Source organism: Nerophis lumbriciformis, linkage group LG20, assembly GCF_033978685.3.
Source record: "Nerophis lumbriciformis linkage group LG20, RoL_Nlum_v2.1, whole genome shotgun sequence".
In the NCBI taxonomy this organism is placed as follows: Eukaryota; Metazoa; Chordata; class Actinopteri; order Syngnathiformes; family Syngnathidae; genus Nerophis; species Nerophis lumbriciformis.
The window spans coordinates 39,245,901-39,266,302 of record NC_084567.2 but is presented as its reverse complement, the minus strand read 5'-3'; the positions used below and the strand labels follow the sequence as shown (position 1 = coordinate 39,266,302).

The 20,402-nt window shown below is 40.2% G+C and overlaps 1 protein-coding gene across 2 annotated transcripts in view; it reads right to left on the bottom strand.

The window, feature by feature from the left end:
• The window catches only part of gsna (gelsolin a), a 110,111-nt gene that overhangs the window by 43,495 nt on the left and 46,214 nt on the right, over positions 1-20,402 (bottom strand). For both annotated transcript variants that reach the window (XM_072915358.1, XM_072915359.1), the window contains exons 2-7: positions 18,232-18,433; positions 9,885-10,039; positions 5,424-5,585; positions 5,169-5,318; positions 3,504-3,593; positions 201-333 (exon numbers count right to left, since the gene is read on the bottom strand). In XM_072915358.1, the coding sequence (XP_072771459.1) occupies positions 201-333; positions 3,504-3,593; positions 5,169-5,318; positions 5,424-5,585; positions 9,885-10,039; positions 18,232-18,424 (883 nt within the window). In that variant the 5' untranslated portion in view covers positions 18,425-18,433. The remainder of the gene's footprint in view (positions 1-200; positions 334-3,503; positions 3,594-5,168; positions 5,319-5,423; positions 5,586-9,884; positions 10,040-18,231; positions 18,434-20,402) is intronic.

Sequence of the window (20,402 nt, the reverse complement as noted above, 5' to 3'; positions counted from 1 at the left end):
CTTTTATTTGTTTCTGTATTGTGTAGTTATAATTATATGCTTTTACTTTGTAATTGTATTGAGTTTGTGGACCCCAGGAAGACTAGTGGGTTGTTGTGGCAACCAGCTAATGGGGATCCTTAATAAACATCAAATCAAAATCAAATTCCTCAGCGCCATGCAAGATTATCCTAATACGGGGAAATTCCAAGCGTACCGACCTTTCCATAGGTAAATCTTTCCGTCAGAGCCGTGGTCAAGAATGAAACAGTCGCCAGAGTCCAGGGCACTTTGGGCAAAGGGGTTCTCTTCAGCCACCAGTGCGATGGTCATACTTCCACTGGCGTTGGACACCTGCCGCAGGAACACATGCACGCTTCGGTGAGGAGTTTTGCTGAGATTCCTTCTGATTGTTGTTTATACCAGAGTTTTTCAACCTTTTATCAGCCAAGGCACATTTTTTTCATTGAAAAAATCCTAGGGCACACCACCAGCAGAAATCATTAAAAAAATGTTACTCGATATTGACAATAAAAAGTTGTTGTCGCAATTGTTGAATATTAATTGAAACCAGGCCTGGGCAATTATTTTGACTTGGGGGCCACATTTAGAGAAAAAAATGTGTCTGGGGGCCGGTATATCTATTTTTAGGAACACTAATATAAAACCTCACAATAATGTCTGATTGAATGCTAAAAACGTTATGACAGACCGCCTTAAAAAACGTAATGGAATTGTCCATTTTTCTATTAACGATAAAACTACTGAATATTGACAAAATATGAATGTCACACCCCCTTTCGATCGACATATTTTACAATCAAGTGAAACACAACATAAATGCAACGCGAAGGGTACAAAATAAACCCACCGACAATCTGATATATCACTAAGCTTTAGAACTTTGTTGTGAAAATCTCCTTCCGCGTCTGTGGAAACCATACTTGCCAACCCTCCCGGATTTTCCGGGAGACTCCCGAAATTCAGCGCCTCTCCCGAAAACCTCCCGGGACAAATTTTCTCCCGAAAAACTCCCGAAATTCAGGCGCACCTGAGTGACGTGTTGACAACACACAACAACAGTGTCTACCGTAAAGCAGTTCGTCTGCCGTAAACAGCAATGTTGTGACACTTTTAAACAGGACAATACTGCCATCTACTGTACATGCATATGTGACCCACCCATAATGTGTCACATTTTTGTGTTGATTTATTTATTTTATTTTGTGGTTTGAATTCGTTTTTGAAGCTGTCATTCCACATTTATCAGTATTCACATTGGTCAGTAGGGGTCAGTAGGGCGTTTCTTCACAATTGAATGCTATCACCTGCAGACCGGAAGTGTCTTGTCATTCTGATGAGCGCGACCAGTCTGTGAACAATTGAAACATCCTGTGTGCTTTTTCCTCCTGTATAACAGGTTAGTTTTGGTGAATCAACTCACTGAATAATATCCATGTGATCTTTATAAGTTTAAGTACATATTCTGATGGTGGAGCCTAACTCTAAAGTGTTTGTGAGTTGTAGTTTGTAAATGAACACTGAAATTCAAGTATTTATTTTATTTATATATATATATATATATATATATATATATATATATATATATATATATATATATATATATATATATATATATATATACATATATATATATATATATATATATATATATATAGCTAGAATTCACTGAAAGTCAAGTATTTCTTATCCATCCATCCATCCATTTTCTACCGCTTATTCCCTTTGGGGTCGCAGGGGGCGCTGGAGCCTATCTCAGCTACAATCGGGCGGAAGGCGGGGTACACCCTGGACAAGTCGCCACCTCATCGCAGGGCCAACACAGATAGACAGACAACATTCACACTCACATTCACACACTAGGGCCAATTTAGTGTTGCCAATCAACTTATCCCCAGGTGCATGTCTTTGGAAGTGGGAGGAAGCCGGAGTACCCGGAGGGAACCCACGCAGTCACGGGGAGGACATGCAAACTCCACACAGAAAGATCCCGAGCCCGGGATTGAACCCAAGACTACTCAGGACCTTCGTATTGTGAGGCAGATGCACTAACCCCTCTGCCACCGTGAAGCCCAAGTATTTCTTATATATATATATATATATATATATATATATATATATCTTAACCACGCCCCCAACCACGCCCCCACCCCACCCCCGACCACGCCCCCGCCACCACCCCCACCCCCCACCTCCCGAAATCGGAGGTCTCAAGGTTGGTAAGTATGGTGGAAACGCTTCCCGCCCACACTGCTTGGTGCCTCGTCTGAGCTGCTGTGACGTAGATTACCATAGTAATTAATTAGATGACCATAGTAACTAATTAGATGACCATAGTAACTAATTAGATTACCATAGTAACTGGTATATCATCCATAAGCGCAGACTCCAACCATTGAAATACTTTGTATAGTATTTAGTCATTAGAAAACATGACTGCACATCATAATGGCAGCTAGTTTCCATCTTAAAGATCTAAAAAAATTATTTGGGAATGTCCGGCGGGCCAGATTGAAAAGCTTAACGGGCCGCATGTGGCCCCCGGGCCTTAATTTGCCCAGGTCTGATTTAAACCATAACCAATCATGCGTCACTATACTTGTCTCAAAGTACTGACTTATTTTGAGTTTTTTGGCGTTTTCCTGTGTGTCGTGTCTTGCGCTCCTATTTTGGTGACTTTTCCTGTTTTGTTGGTATTTTCCTGTTGCAGGTTCATGTCTTCCTTTGAGCGCTATTCCCAGCACCTGCTTTGTTTTGGCAATCAAGACTATTTTAGGTGTTGCTATCTTTCTTTGTGTGGACATTGTTGTCATGGCATGTACGGATGTACTTTGTGGACACCGTCTCTGCTCCACACGCTGTAAGTCTTTGCTGTCGTCCAGCAATCTGTTTTTGTTTACTTTGTAGCCAGTTCAGTTGTAGTTTTGTTCTGCATAGCCTTCCCTAAACTTCAATGACTTTTTTTTAGGAGCATTCACCTTTTGTTTATTTTTGTTTTAAGCATTAGATACCTTTTTACCTGTACACTGCCTCCCGCTGTGGTCTGCATATTGGGATCACGACAAACCATCTACAAAGCAATTAGCTACCTGCCGCCACCTACTGATATGGAAGAGTATTACAGGTTTACTCTGCCGAGCTCTAGACAGCACCGACACTCAACAACGGCACATTATTTACGGATTATAATTACTGGTTTGCAAAAAATATTTTTAACCCCAATGACATAATCTCTCACGGCACACCAGACTGTATCTCACGGCACACTAGTGTGCCGCGGCACAGTGGTTGAAAAACACTTGTTTATACCATCAACATATATGAACTATAATGCTACAGCGCAGATGTCCATCAAAGGCAAACAATCTCAAAATAATTTCTCATACATTAACAAGCTAATTGTAGTTAGCTGCAAATATTCACAAATTATTCGTTGTTTTTTTGTTTGTTTTTTTTAAAGAAAAACAACCTATTAGAAGCAATAAAGTAGAAAAATAAAAAACCTTGTAGAGTTTGGCCCTCTTTCTGTTGGAAGCATCAGCCTTGATGTCATCAGAGGCTCCGACAGGCAGATCTGGTTTTTCTCCTAAGATCTGAGGACAAAAATGTGATCATTTTTATTTCTGTGATGCACTTTATGTTGCTTTTTTTTGTTTGTATGCAATCCCACATCATTAAGAACACCTGCATTATATAATGACACCCAATCTCCATCCAAACTTCTGTCATACAAAAGATTATCATGATTTATTATAGCATATGATGTCTGTGTGTTTAATCACAATCTTCATTCAATAATAACTAATGTATTAATTTAATATTTTTAAATACATAAAATAAATTATTATTAATTATCTAATAAATACTTTAACAAAATGTATTAAACATTTTTTAATACTTATCTAAAAAAATATCCATCCATCACAATATGCTTAATCTTAATTCAATAATAACTAATGTATTAATTAAATAATTTTTAAGAACATTAAACAAATTATTAATAATTATCAAATAAATACTTTAATAAAATGTATTAAAACATTGTTTAATACTTATCTAAAAAATATATCCATCCATCACAATATGCTTAATCTTAATTCAATAATAACTAATGCATTAATTAAATATTTTTTAAATATATAAAGTAAATTATTAATAATTATCAAATAAATACAATAATAAAATGTACTAAATAAATTGTGAGTAGGTATTTAAAAAAATATCCATCCATCACAATGTGCTAAATCTTAATTTAATAATAACTAATGTATTAATTAAATATTTTTAAATATATTAAATACCTTATTAATAATTATCAAATAAATACAATAATAAAATGTATTAAATAATAATAATAATAATAATAATAACTGGGATTTATATAGCGCTTTTCTAAGTACCCAAAGCCGCTTTACATGTAGAAATTGTTAATACGTATTTAAAAAATATCCATCCATCACAATATGCTAAATTTTTATTTAATAACTAATGTAATGTAATGTAATGTAATAATTTATTTATTATTTATTATTATTTATTTATCATTTAATGTATTAATTAAATATTTTTAAATATATTAAATACATTATTAATAATTATCTAATAAATACAATAATAAAATGTATTAAATAAATTGTTAATACGTATTTAAAAAAATATCCATCCATCACAATATGCTAAATCTTGATTCAATAATAACTTATGTACTAATTAAATATTTTTAAATATATTAAATGCATTATTAATAATTATCAAATTAATACATTAATCAAATGTATTAAATAAATTGTTAATACATATTTAAATAATATCCATCATCACAATATGCTAAATCTTAATTCAATAATAACTAATGTATTAATTAAATATTTTTTAATATATTAAATAAATTATTAATAATGATGAAATAAATACATTAATAAAATGTATTAAATAAATTGTTAATACTTATTCTAAAAATATCCATCCATCACAATATGCTCAATATTAGTTAAATAGTAATTACATAATGGTAAATAAAGTAATATTAATTCTCAAGTGTGTTAAATAAATTCATAATAATTCCTAAATAAATATGTTGATTAAATATTAATTAATTAATCACAATATGAACAATCTTAAACATTTGAAACACATGCGGTGAAATTCAACATGCAAAGGTATTTTACCTCAATCATCTTCTCCCTCTCCCTCCCCTCATCGCAGACGTAGACGCGCGCCCTCCCGCTGCGCTCGTTGTCACGGATACCCTTGGCGACCTGCGTGGCCTTCAGCTTCTCGAAGCGGTTGCTCTGGGAGCCGCACCACTGATAAATCTCCTGCAACAAGAGAGGAAGTAGGTCAACACAATCTTCAGGGTCAGCATCGTTTCAGTAATAAAACAATATTGCTGGGATCAAAAAGGGGGGCTTAGCTGGGCTTACGTCTCCCAAGTCCAGGATGAAGCAATCTCCCTGGTTGAAGCTGTCCCAGCTGACCGCCACCTCCGTTGCGCGGACAACGCGGCGACCTTTGACCTGGAGCACTCGCTGTACAACCACCTCGTTGGTGACGACGTGCTTGAACCCTGATGCCACGCCTCCTTTCTGTAAGGTGAGACTTCATTCATTTTTTTTCACACACAGTGACAAATGAAAATTAAATACAAATATTTTACTTAGTATTAATGATTCCTACTTCGCGGTCATGTCCGGAACCAATTAACAGCGATAAACAAGACTTGGACTTAGACAAACTTTATTGATCCACAAGGGAAATTGTTCCACACGGTAGCTCAGTTACAAAGGATGGAAAGGATAATGCACACAAGGGCACAAAAAGAGGGCGAAAACAAAATGTATAAAGTAGACTAAAAATGTACCATAGTAGCGATATAATATATAACATATATGTAATATTTACATATTATATATACAGTATATAATATATACTGATATATTATATTATTATATACACAATATATAACAAATCCCAATTACATGTACAATATTTCAGTATTTGTAACAGCTGCAGCAAAAAAAAAAAGGGCAGCATAAAATAAAGAATAGATCCAGCAGAAAATATACATTGTAAACAAAGAAAGGTAGCTAACATAGAAGGTGTCAGGTAATAGACAGATATCATCTATTGCGGAATGGAGGAGTTTTATTTATTTATTTATTTTTATTTTTTTAAGACTATGTTAACTGCCGAAGTTTACATCGATGTTCACTTTCTCTGCATTTAAAATGCAGACTTTGAGATTAGTGTCTCAAATAAAGCTTTACAACAACAAAAACAGTTATTCAACAATAAGTTAAGGAGACAACAGGCCCTTTGGTGGCACTTATAATGACGATATTGTCTATACCAGGGGTCCCCAAACTACGGCCCGCCTGCGTCCAAAATCCGGCCCGCGGGAAGTCCCAAGTTAAAAATATACAGTATATATATCCATCCATCCATCCATCTTCTTCCGCTTATCCGAGGTGGGGTCGCGGGGGCAGCAGCCTAAGCAGGGAAGCCCAGACTTCCCTCTCCCCAGCCACTTCGTCCAGCTCCTCCCGGGGGACCCCGAGGCGTTCCCAGGTCAGCCGGGAGACATAGTCTTCCCAACATGTCCTGGGTCTTCCCCACGGCCTCCTACCGGTCGGACGTGCCCTAAACACCTCCCTAGGGAGGCGTTCGGGTGGCATCCTGACCAGATGCCCGAACCACCTCATCTGGCTCTTCTCGATGTGGAGGAGCAGCGGCTTTACTTTGAGCTCCTCCCGGATGGCAGAGCTTCTCACCCTATCTCTAAGGGAGAGCCCCGCCACCCGGCGGAGGAAACTCATTTCGGCCGCTTGTACCCGTGATCTTGTCCTTTCGGTCATAACCCAAAGCTCATGACCATAGGTGAGGATGGGAACATAGATCGACCGGTAAATTGAGAGCTTTGCCTTCCGGCTCAGCTCCTTCTTCACCACAACGGATCGATACAGCGTCCGCATTACTGAAGACTCCGCACCGATCCGCCTGTCGATCTCACGATCCGCTCTTCCCCCACTCGTGAACAAGACTCCGAGGTACTTGAACTCCTCCACTTGGGGCAAAATCTCCTCCCCAACCCGGAGATGGCACTCCACCCTTTTCCGGGCGAGAACCATGGACTCGGACTTGGAGGTGCTGATTCTCATCCCAGTCGCTTCACACTCGGCTGCGAACCGATCCAGTGAGAGCTGAAGATCCTGGCCAGATGAAGCCATCAGGACCACATCATCTGCAAAAAGCAGAGACCTAATCCTGCAGCCACCAAACCAGATCCCCTCAACGCCTTGACTGCGCCTAGAAATTCTGTCCATAAAAGTTATGAACAGAATGGGTGACAAAGGGCAGCCTTGGCGGAGTCCAACCCTCACTGGAAACGTGTCCGACTTACTGCCGGCAATGCGGACCAAGCTCTGGCACTGATCATACAGGGAGCGGACTGCCACAATCAGACAGTCTGATACCCCATACTCTCTGCGCACTCCCCACAGGACTTCCCGAGGGACACGGTCGAATGCCTTCTCCAAGTCCACAGAGAGCCACTAGGGCGGCGCTAAAGAGCCGCGGGTTGCCGACCCCTGTCCTAGATGAAGACCAAAACTTCCCATCCGACCTGATGGAGGAATGGGCCAAACTGCCCAAAGATAGGTGTGCCAAGCCTGTGGCGTCGTGTTCAAAAAGACTTGAGGTGCATCAACAAAGTATTGAGCAAATACCTTTGTACTTGTAATTTGTTTGTTTGTTTGTTTGCAAAAAATAAACTTTTCACATTGTCATTATGGGGTACAAAAAAATGGTTTACAAGCAGAGGTGGGTAGTAACGCGCTACATTTACTCCGTTACATCTACTTGAGTAACTTTTGGGATAAATTGTACTTCTAAGAGTAGTTTTAATGCAACATACTTTTACTTTTACTTAAGTATATTTATAGAGAAGGAACGCTACTTTTACTCCGCTACTTTTATCTACATTCAGCTTGCTACTCGCTACTAATTTTTATCGATCTGTTAATGCACGCTTTGTTTGTTTTGGTCTGTCAGACAGACCTTCAAAGTGCCTGCCTTACTGGTGACGTTTCACTTCGTTCCACCAATCAGATGCAGTCACTGGTGACGTTGGACCAATCAAACAGAGACAGGTGGTCACATGACCTGACTTAAACAAGTTGAAAAACTTATTGGGGTGTTACCATTTAGTGGTCAATTGTACGGAATATGTACTGTACTGTGCAATCTAATAATAAAAGTTCCAATCAATCAATCAAAAGTGTGAAGGAAAAAATATCCTTTTTTTATTTCAACCGTACATCCCGTCAAAAGCCTCAAGACTGACCGCACATGAGGACGTTCCTGTCTTCACAATAAAAGTGCCGCTCCATCGCGCCTGCGCTTTCAAAACAAGAGTCTCCGAAAGCCAGCGCAAACAAGCTAGCAAGCTACGGAGTTTGACGCCCATATATTTCTTGTAAAGTGTATAAAAACGAATATGGAAGCTGGACAAATAGGATGCCAAAAACCCACCACTTTCATGTGGTATTAGACAGAAAGGAGGAACTTTTCTTCTCCTCCATTTGAAAACGTGGACATTATCAGCACTACTGTCTGATTACAATCAACGCAAGTCATCAGAATCAGGTAATACACCAACTTATATTCTAGTCTTCATTAAAGAAAGGAATCTATATGTTAAACATGCATGTATATTCATTAAAACACCTTTAACATGTAAACAAAAACAGCAAAATAAATACATATAAATGATATACTGTATATATCAATGTATATGTATGTATATATATATACTCAAAAACGTCTCAACTAACATTGGACACAAATTCCTCAATCTGATTGACAAACACTTTCCCAAAGACAACACCCTAAGAAAAGTATTCAACAAGAACAACATTAAATTGAGCTACAGCTGTATGAACAATATACGACAAATTATCTCAAACCACAACAAAACAATTGCAAATGAGCCGTCGGCCCCCGGACAGAGCGACCCCAAAACCAACAAAGGCTGCAATTGCCGCAAGAAACCTGATTGCCCTCTCAACGGGGGGTGCTTACAAACATCAGTTGTCTACCAATCTAAGGTAACACGCAAGGACATTAACACATCCGACACATATGTAGGATTAACCGAGGGAGAGTTTAAAACCAGATGGAACAATCACAAGGCTTCTTTCAGGAACCAAAACCTGCGGAATACCACAGAACTCAGCAAACACATTTGGGACCTCAAAGACAATAATGTTGAATATTCAATAACATGGCAAATTCTTGCATCCAGCACACCTTACAATAGTGGTAATAAAAGATGCAACCTATGCTTGAAAGAGAAACTGTTTATTATTTACCGTCCAGACCTGTCATCCCTCAACAAGCGCAGCGAAATTGTATCAGCATGCCGCCACAGACGGAAACACCTCCTAGGTAACACATGAGCCAATCACCACGCCCCTACGCCAGCCTGTACCCACCCACTCTGTGCCCTATATAAACCATGGTATGTGAATGCTCCCATTAAAATCTCCTGATGATTGAGGGAACACCCTCATGAAACAGGCCTGTAGAGATGAAATAGTTTTGTGATTTTTTTCCCACACATACATATATATATATATATATATATATATATATATATATATATATGAGTGTGTATGTTACTCATCAGTTACTCAGTACTTGAGTAGTTTTTTCACAACATACTTATTACTTTTACTCAAGTAAATATGGGTGACTACTCCTTACTTTTACTTGAGTAATACATCTCTAAAGTAACAGTACTCTTACTTGAGTACAATTTCTGGCTACTCTACCCACCTCTGTTTACAAGTGAAACTAAAGCAAAACAACTAAAAAAAAAATCTCACCATGTACTTGATCCCAGACTTGAAGTATCCCAGAAAGGTTTTGGACTCATGTCCCTGGACTTCACGATATTGGATAGGTTTTCCTCCCAGGAAGTCGTCCATTTGGACCGTGAAGATAGCCGCTGAGCCACTTTCATCCTGGCTGCAGAAATCACCTGGAACCCACAGAACCGAACGCTTTATCTTTAGCAGTGTCGGTGTTTGGGCTCACATGGAACCAGGGAGACACATTTGACATTTAAGGAAAGATCCTAGAGTTACAGTAAACCTCTTGCCAGGGTCTTTGTTCATTCGTTAGCAACCTGGCTCAAAAAGTTACGGACCGATTTTGATGAAACTTTCTGGCGTGATGGCATGCGGCGATCCAAATCATGGTCACAGCGCAGTTCTAATGTGCCTAATCAATCGGCTCAGCATTGCAGACGGTCGCTAACTTTGCTCAGTGCTGCATTGTGGGAGATTTTCTAGTGTACCGTTAATTCAATGTTGTTATGCTGCCTAAAAGCAAATTGATACAAAAAGCATGCTGCACGTAATCTTGTTTGCTTTATTGCTTTTTTCCCGGCAAACTTTATTGATATTTTTAGAAAGGAGAACATGGACTTGATAAGAATATAAAGGTATGTTTTTGCAAATTGCAAATTGTAAATTAAAGCTGCAAGCAGCATTGGTCGGGCCCGCGTATTTGGCAGGTGCTAGTCCTAAGTGTCCCAATACTTTTGTCTACTTTTAGTCTGAAGTGTCCCAAGACTTTTGTCTAGTGTACCTACCTTGTCTGCATTGTGTGGGCACGTTGGTGCTTCCTGCTTTTAAGCAGCCATCTTAAAAAAATAGCAGCGCAGCGGGTCTTTGAAGGGTCATACAATCAAAACCGGAGCAGGTATTAAAAAGCTGTTCTGTTATTTTATACACAAGGGTTTAATCTCTCTCCTGTGTTAGTTTGAAGCCGAAACGACAAACGCGCTCAGAGGAAGGTGACCGGTTTTTACAAAAAATTTGTTTTGAAGGGGGAATAGCAAACTTCCTGTTGATTTTTGCTGGGGGTTGTCAATTTATGAAATGTAGGTCTAAGTGAGACCTACATAGAGGTTTTTGTTTCATGTCTTTCCGACCTTCCCAGTGGGAGTTACAGGCAGTTTTGTCAGTTTTTTTCATCCGAGGAGCAGTTTTTTGTGCGTTTTATTTAAAAATTGCGCTAGAGCACAATTTTGAGATTTGGGGTTAGGTTTTTTTTATTAGATCACACTTTTTAGCAGTCCTGATGTGTGCGTTCAGTTTGGTGAGTTTTGAAGCATGTTAAGGGGGTCAAATTACAGCTCAAAGAGGCAAAAGTGTCTGTTTTTAGTACTTTTTTGTCTTTAAGGGGGAATTGCCAACTTCCTGTTGATTTTTGCTGGGGGTTGTCAATTTATGAAATGTAGGTCTAAGTGAGACCTACATAGAGGTTTTTGTTTCATGTCTTTCCGACCTTCCCAGTGGGAGTTACAGGCAGTTTTGTCAGTTTTTTCATCCGAGGAGCAGTTTTTTTGTGCGTTTTATTAAAAAATTGCGCTAGAGCACAATTTTGAGATTTGGGGTTAGGTTTTTTTTATTAGATCACACTTTTTAGCAGTCCTGATGTGTGCGTTCAGTTTGGTGAGTTTTGAAGCATTTTAAGGTGGTCAAATTACAGCTCAAAGAGGCAAAAGTGTCTGTTTTTAGTACTTTTTTGTCTTGAAGGGGGAATTGCCAACTTCCTGTTGATTTTTGCTGGGGGTTGTCAATGTATAAAATGTAGGTCTAAGTGAGACCTACATAGAGGTTTTTGTTTCATGTCTTTCCGACCTTCCCAGTGGGAGTTACAGGCAGTTTTGTCAGTTTTTTCATCCGAGGAGCAGTTTTTTTGTGCGTTTTATTAAAAAATTGCGCTAGAGCACAATTTTGAGATTTGGGATTAGGTTTTTTTATTAGATCACACTTTTTAGCAGTCCTGATGTATGCGTTCAGTTTGGTGAGTTTTGAACCACTAGGCCTACTCAGTGGCCTAGTGGTTAGAGTGTCCGCCGTGAGATCGGTAGGTTGTGAGTTCAAACCCCGGCCGAGTCATACCAAAGACTATAAAAATGGGAGCCATTACCTCCCTGCTTGGCACTCAGCATCAAGGGTTGGAATTGGGGGTTAAATCACCAAAAATGATTCCCGGGCGCGGCACCGCTGCTGCCCACTGCTCCCCTCACCTCCCAGGGGGTGATCAAGGGGATGGGTCAAATGCAGAGGACAAATTTCACCACACCTAGTGTGTGTGTGACAATCATTGGTACTTTAACTTTAACTTAAATTACAGCTCAAAGAGGCAAAAGTGTCTGTTTTTAGTACTTTTTTGTCTTGAAGGGGGAATTGCCAACTTCCTGTTGATTTTAGCCCGAGACTGTACAATTATGAAAGGTAGGTGTAAGTCAGACCTACATAGAGGTTTTTGTTTCATGTCTCTCCGACCTTCCTAGTGGGAGTTACAGGCAGTCTAGTTTTTTTTATTCCTAGGGGCGCTAGAGTGCAATTTTTATTTTTGGGGTTTGGTTTTTTCATCAAAAGGCAATTTTCGCAGGTCCTGACGTGTGCGTCAAATATGGTGAGTTTTGAAGCATGTTAAGTGGGTCAAATTGCAGCTCAAAGAGGCGGCCGTCATAATAATAATAATAATTAAAGCTGCAAGCAGCGATGGACGGGACCGACTTTGACGGCACATAAAATCCAAACCGGAGCAGTAATTAAAACTCTTTCGTCAACTTTTAATCAGAAGGGTTCAATCTCTCTCCTGTGCTAGTTTGAAGCTGACACGACAAACACGCTCAGAGGAGATAATGTTTGTAAAAAGGTGACCGGTTTTTACAAAACTTTTGTTTTGAAGGGGGAATTGCAAATTTTCTGTTGATTTTTGCTGGGGGTTGTCAATTTATGAAATGTAGATCTAAGTGAGACCTACATAGAAGTTTTTGTTTCATGTCTCTACAACATTCCTACTGGAAGTTACAGCTAGTTTTGTCTGTGTTTTCTTCCTAAGAACAGTTTTGTCTGTGTTTTCGTCCTAGGGGGCGCTAGAGCACAATTTTGAGTTTTGGGTTGTTGTTTTTTTTTATTAAGTTGCAATTTTCACCAGTCCTGATGTGTGTGTCCAGTTTGGTGAGTTTTGAAGCATGTTAAGGGGGTCATATTACAGCTCAAAGAGGCAAAAGTGACTTGTTTTTCCAAAACTTTTGTTTTGAAGGGAAAATTGCCAACTTTCTGTTGATTTTTGCTGAAGGATGTGAGTGTATGAAATCTAGGTCTAAGTGAGACCTACATAGAGATTTTTGTTTCATGTCTCTACGACATTCCTACTGGAAGTTATATGCAGTTTTGTCTGTGTTTTCTCCTAGGGGGCGCTAGAGCGGAATCTTGAGTTTTGGGGTTTGGTTTTTTCATTAGATGGTAATTTTTGCGAGTCCTGATGTGTGTGTCCAATTTGGTGAGTTTTGAAGCATGTTAAGAGGGTCAAATTACAGCTCAAAGAGGCGGTCGGTATAATAATAATAAAACCTTACAATTACAATAGGGTCCTCTGTCCCAAAGGGACATTGCGGTCCCTAATAATAAAACCTTAGAAAAACAATAGGTCCTTATGTCCCATTGCATAACGACTCCCTTCGGGAGTCCTTTTGCAATGGGCCATGCGGGCCCTAAAAACGTACGAGAAAGAAATACAATTTAGAAAAAAAATACAAATAAATAAAACACATTTAGAAAGTAAAAATCTAAACTTAACTTTATGTAATTAATAATCAAATTGAATTTGAAATGCCTCAGTTAGTTCTCTTTTGTTCCTTGTTTTCTTTAGTAATGGCAGACACTGGCTCATAGTTTTGCAAGTCAAAAGGGGATCTGAAAAGGTGATATCTCGCCACACGTCTATGGAAAGAGGAAATAAAATACTCCACCACCACAGGACAAAAATACATTTATAATCAGTTTGAGTCAGACTACGTTGACACTTAAAATAGTCGTGGTTGCAGGAAGAGCCATCATGTAGTTTAGATAAAACCATTTGTTGGTTGAATCTGTATTTTTTATTGGGTTTAACGGGGAGAAATTATGAAAAAAAATTTAAATAGTCATGCAAAATGAAATCTTTTTTTGTTTAATACTATTTATAATTATTTGTCATAATTATAACATCATATTATAATTGTGTGAATGCTCCATAACATTCACACATACATTTTTCTACACCAAAATTCATCTATTATTATTCTTCTTCTTCTCCAGATTGTGGCGCGCTCTACCTTCCACAAGTTTCATCCGATTCAAACCGTTCCGACTTCAAACTGTTCAGCCGATTCGGGAATCGCGGGCTTTCCATTGACAAATTCCAAAAATTCCCAGATTTCCCCAGAATTCCAAGTTTTCCGGGACATTTTTCCCATTCAAAATGAATTGGCCATTTTTCAAACTTCCAACATTTCCACATTTTACTACCGATTCAAACTATTCCACCTTCAACATATTCCACTCATCCTGGACATTCAAACTATCATTTTTTTCAAGTTAAAAAAAATTCCAGGAATTCCCCAGAATTACCGTTTTTGCAAACCCTTTTTTCACCATTTTTTCTGGCGACTACTCCTTCAACATTTTTCATCCCACTTCAACCGTTCCACTGTCAAAACATTCCTCTTGATTAGGAAAAAAAAACTACCGTATTTTCCGCACTATAAGGCGCACCTAAGAACCACAAATTTTCTCAAAAGCTGACAGTGCGCCTTATAACCCGGTGCGCTTTATATATGGATTAATATTAAGATTCATTTTCATAAAGTTTCGGTCTCGCAACTACGGTAAACAGCCGCCATCTTTTTTCCCCGTAGAAGAGGAAGTGCTTCTTCTTCTACGCAAGCAACCGCCAAGGTAAGCACCCGCCCCCATAGAACAGGAAGCGCTTCTTCTTCTACTGTAAGCAACCACCCGCCCGCGTAGAAGAAGAAAAAGCGCGCGGATATTACGTTTCATTTCCTTTGTGTGTTTACATCTATAAAAACCACAAAATGGCTCCTACTAAGCGACAGGTAACCGGTTCATGAAAAGACGCAATCTCTCCATCCGCACACGGATTACTATTTCACAGCAACTGATATTCCTGTGAACCGCACTGTGGATACAACGGGAGCACGTACGGTGAATATTCGCACCACAGGGAATGAGAAGTCAGCCTTCACTGTGGTTCTAGCTTGCCATGCTAATGGCCAGAAACTTCCACCCATGGTGATATTCAAAAGGATTACCTTGCCAAAAGAGACCTTTCCAGCCGGCGTCATCATAAAAGCTAACTCGAAGGGATGGATGAAGAAAAGATGAGCGAGTGGTTAAGGTAAGTTTACGCGAAGAGGCCGGGTGGCTTTTTTCACGCAGCTCCGTCCATGTTGATATACGACTCCATGCGCGCCCACATCACGCTGGTTTTTAATATATTATTAAAGTTTGATTGACCTATCTGACTGTTTTTTTGACATTCCTTTAGCGCAGTTAGATGCGGCTTATAACACGGGGCGGCTTATAGGTGGACAAAGTTTTGAAATATGCCGTTCATTGAAGGCGCGGCTTATAACCCAGGGCGCCTTATGGTGCGGAAAATACGGTAAGTTGTTTTTTGAACAGGAAAAATCCACGGTTTTCCTGAAATTCCAGGAATTCAGTAATACCATTTCTCAATTAAAAATGTTACTACTTCAACATTTCTCGACCGATTCGAAAGATTCCAACACCAATCATTTCAACTTATTCAGAACATTCAAATTGTTTACCATTTTCCCCAAAAAAATCCTCTTTTCCCGAAATTCCAATGAAATTCCCATTGAAAAGAATGGCACATTTTTCAAAGTTCCACAACTCCCACATGTTTTATCCGATTCAAACCGTTCCAACTTCAAAATATTCAACCTGTTCAGGATTTGTGTCCTCCCTTTCAACAATTGTAAAAAAAATAACCGGATTTCCTAGAATTACCAGTTTTTAGGGACATATTCCCCATTCAAAATGAATTATTCATTATTCACACTTCCACAATGCCCACATTTTTCAACCTTATCAAACCATTCCAACATCAACACATTCCACTCAACCATCCAAACTAACACTTTCCCAAGTTCCAAACAAAATTCCGGTTTTCCTGGAAATTCAAATGCTTCAACATTCAAACTATTCTTACATTCATACTACATTCTGTCAGCATTTCAGTTCAATTTCAGCATTGGAGCATTCACATGTAATTCCTTCAGGAAAATGCCTCATCTAGTTATTGTCATGATCCGTGGCCCGGATCATGTTTTTGTTATATTCTGTTAGTTTTGGACTCCCTCAGTTCCTGTTTTTGTGCACCCTTGTTTGTTTTTAGTTACCGTGGGTGCTTATTGTTTCCACCTGCCTCTGATTGGTGCTCGGGACGCTCCACTGTTTTCCGAGCACTAATCAGAGGGACTATTTAAGCCTGCCTTTGCCGGTCAGTCGGCCTGGCTTCATTGTTTGCTTCATGCAACAAGTTACGTGAGTATTCCTTGTCTTTTGCCTATGCTAAGTGGTAGCCTTAGCTTCGAGTGCGATCGGCACGTTGTTCCGTCAGCTTGTTTTCTGCTTTGGCACTTGATCGAGTTTTTGAAAATAAATCTTGTTCCTACCTGCACGACCTGTACGGAGTGGTCCGTTTGCATCCCGGGGGAACGAACCTCGCAGCAAGGACAGCTATTGTATTATTATTATCAACAATTAATATCAATCATAATTGGCAGCCTATACGAAAACACTTTCTTTGCTATCGAGCTGCTTTTCCCCTTAAACCAGGGGTCGGCAACCCGCGGCTCCGGAGCCGCATGCGGCTCTTTGATCCCAATTTTCCCGGGAGACTTCCGTATTTCAGTGCCTCTCGCAGAAAACTCCCAGGATTAATATTCTCCGATTTTCACCCTGACGATAATAATAAGGGCGTGCCATGATGGTACAGCATTTAGCGCCCTCTACAATCTGTATTAACAGCGTGCCAGCCCAGCCTTCTGCTTGCACACGTAAGTGACAGCAAGGCATACTTGGTCAACAGTCACACAGGTTACACTGACGGTGGCCATATGAAACAACTTTAACACTTTTACTAATAACCAAACAAGAATGACAAACACATTTCGGGAGAACATCTGCACCTTAACACAACATAAACACAACAGAACAAATACCCAGAATCCCATGCAGCCCTGACTCTTCCGGGCTACATTATACACCCCTGCTACCACCAACCCCCCACCCACCCCCCTACCTACTCAGTGGCCTAGTGGTTAGAGTGTCCGCCCTGAGATCGGTAGGTTGTGAGTTCAAACCCCGGCCGAGTCATACCAAAGACTATAAAAATGGGACCCATTACGTCCCTGCTTGGCACTCAGCATCAAGGGTTGGAATTGGGGGTTAAATCACCAAAAATGATTCCCGGGCGCAGCACCGCTGCTGCCCACTGCTCCCCTCCAGGGGGTGATCAAGGGGATGGGTCAAATGCAGAGGACAAATTTCACCACACCTAGTGTGTGTGTGACAATCATTGGGACTTTAACTTTAACTTTAACTTGTGCGTCGGTAAAGGTGGGCGGGGTTTGGTAGCGGGGGTGTATAATGTAGCCCGGAAGACTTAGGGCTGCATGGGATTCTGGGTATTTGTTCTGTTGTGTTTATGTTGTGTTACGGTGCAGATGTTCTCCCGAAATGTGTTTGTCATTCTTGTTTGTTTGGTGTGGGTTCACAGTGTGGCGCATTATTAGTAAGAGTGTTAAAGTTTTTTATACCGCCACCGTCAGTGTAACCTGTGTGGTTGTTGACCAAGTATGCCTTGCTGTCACTTACGTGAGCAAGCAGAAGCCCCGTACAACGTGTGGTTGGGCCGCCACGCTGGTTGTAGCGGGCGCTAAATGCTGTACCATCACGGCACGTTCGAGAGAATAGTCACCTTAAAATTGGTAGTCTGCCGGAAAACCGGGAGGGTTGAGAAGTATGACGATGTCAAGCGCCATTCATACAAAACCCGCGGGCCGCACTAACATTACATTTTCATATTAAGGTGTGGGCCGCGTGTCTGAGACCCTTGGTTTATGCATAACACAAAGACTTTGTATGCAGTGTTATTTCATTTTAAATTTCAAAAGATTTTTGTGGCTCCCATTGTTTTCTTTAATTTGTGAAACCGATCAAAATGACTCTTTGACCGGTAAAGGTTGCCGACCCCTGCCTTAAACAGACCAAATGTTCTCATGCATGTGTTAATTCTGCATGAGGAACGCATGGTATGACTTCCTTATGTACTCACCCAACCAAAAATGGAGGTCGTACTGCAAGTTTCCTGAGCGTTGTTTGATGGTGTTGAGGATGATGTAAGCATCTCCAGTGTAGAATCCTCCATACAGGTTCTCAGGAACGGGCACCAGGTTAAAGTTCTCCACCCTCCACACCTGTAGGCCGGCCTTCTTTCCAGCCCGCTCAAACTCAGGGTGCTGCGCCATGTTTTTTACCTGGAAGAAGATCACACAACTTATCAGACCGTGAGGCTTATCTGCTCCCCCCGCAGACCTTCAGTGTACACAATGCAGAGATAACAGTGGACACTCCATCTTTCTCCCTTTTTATGAGCTGCTTGCTCTTGGCCGGCCACTCCCCTTAATGTTTGACCTGTTGCCATGGATACATACTATAGTTAGATATTAGTGCACAGTATATAGTGAGTCACACGTGCCCTGCGCTTGGGTTGTTTCCTGCTGTGGTAGGAAGTTCTGGAAATGATGACTCAGAGAAAACCTTTACCCGCTGCAGTATATGCACTGCAAAAAGTCAGTGTTCAAAAACGAGAAAAAAACAAAACAAAATGAGAGGTATTTTACTTGAACTAAGCAAAATGATCTGCCAATAGAACAAAAGATTGTGGCCTGTCAAGACTTTCCAAAACAAGTCAAATTAAAGCTGCAAGCAGCGTTGGTCGGGCCCGCGTATTTGGCAGGTGCTAGTCCTAAGTGTCCCAATACTTTTGTCTACTTTTAGTCTGAAGTGTCCCAAGACTTTTGTCTAGTGTACCTACCTTGTCTGCATTGTGTGGGCACGTTGGTGCTTCCTGCTTTTGAGCAGCCATCTTAAAAAAACAGCACCGCAGGAGCATCAGTGCAGCGGGTCTTTGAAGGGTCATAAAATCAAAACCGGAGCAGGTATCACAACTCTTTCACCAACTTTTAATCAGAAGGGTTCAATCTCTCTCCTGTGTTAGTTTGAAGCCGAAACAACAAACGCGCTCAGAGGAGATAATGTTTGAAGAAAGGTGACGGGTTTTTACAAAAATGTTGTGTTGAAGGGGGAATAGCAAACTTCCTGTTAATTTTTGCTGGGGGTTGTCAGTTTATGAAATGTAGGTCTAAGTGAGACCTACATAGAGGTTTTTGTTTCATGTCTCTCCGACCTTCCCAGTGGGAGTTACAGGCAGTTTTGTAAGTTTTTTTTATCCGAGGAGCAGTTTCTTGTGCGTTTTATTAAAAAATTGCTGTAGAGCACAATTTTTAGAATTGGGGTTAGGTTTTTTCATTAGATCACAGTTTTAGCCAGTCCTGATGTGTGTGTTCAGTTCGGTGAGTTTTGAAGCATGTTAAGGGGGTCAAATTACAGCGCAAAGAGGCAAAAGTGACTGTTTTTAGTACTTCTTTGTCTTGAAGGGGGAATTGCCAACTTCCTGTTGATTTTAGCCCGAGGAAGTACAATTATGAGAAGTAGGTCTAAGTCAGACCTACATAGAGGATTTTGTTTCATGTTTTTCCGACCTTCCTAGTGGGAGTTACAGGCAGTGTAGTTTTTTTTTTTCCTAGGGGGCGCTAGAGCGCAATTTTGAGTTGTGGGGTTCGGGTTTTTTTAAAAAAAGGTCATTTTCGCAGGTCCTGATGTGTGGGTCAAATATGGTGAGTTTTGAAGCATGTTAAGTGGGTCAAATTACAGTTTGTTGTGGCGGCGGAAGAATAAAGAATAATTAAAGCTGCAAGCAGCGTTGTTCGGGCCCGCGTATTTGGCAGGTGCTAGTCCTAAGTGTCCCAATACTTTTGTCTACTTTTAGTCTGAAGTGTCCCAAGACTTTTGTCTAGTGTACCTACCTTGTCTGCATTGTGTGGGCACGTTGGTGCTTCCTGCTTTTGAGCAGCCATCTTAAAAAAACAGCACCGCAGGAGCATCAGTGCAGCGGGTCTTTGAAGGGTCATAAAATCAAAACCGGAGCAGGTATCACAACTCTTTCACCAACTTTTAATCAGAAGGGTTCAATCTCTCTCCTGTGTTAGTTTGAAGCCGAAACAACAAACGCGCTCAGAGGAGATAATGTTTGAAGAAAGGTGACGGGTTTTTACAAAAATATTGTGTTGAAGGGGGAATAGCAAACTTCCTGTTAATTTTTGCTGGGGGTTGTCAGTTTATGAAATGTAGGTCTAAGTGAGACCTACATAGAGGTTTTTGTTT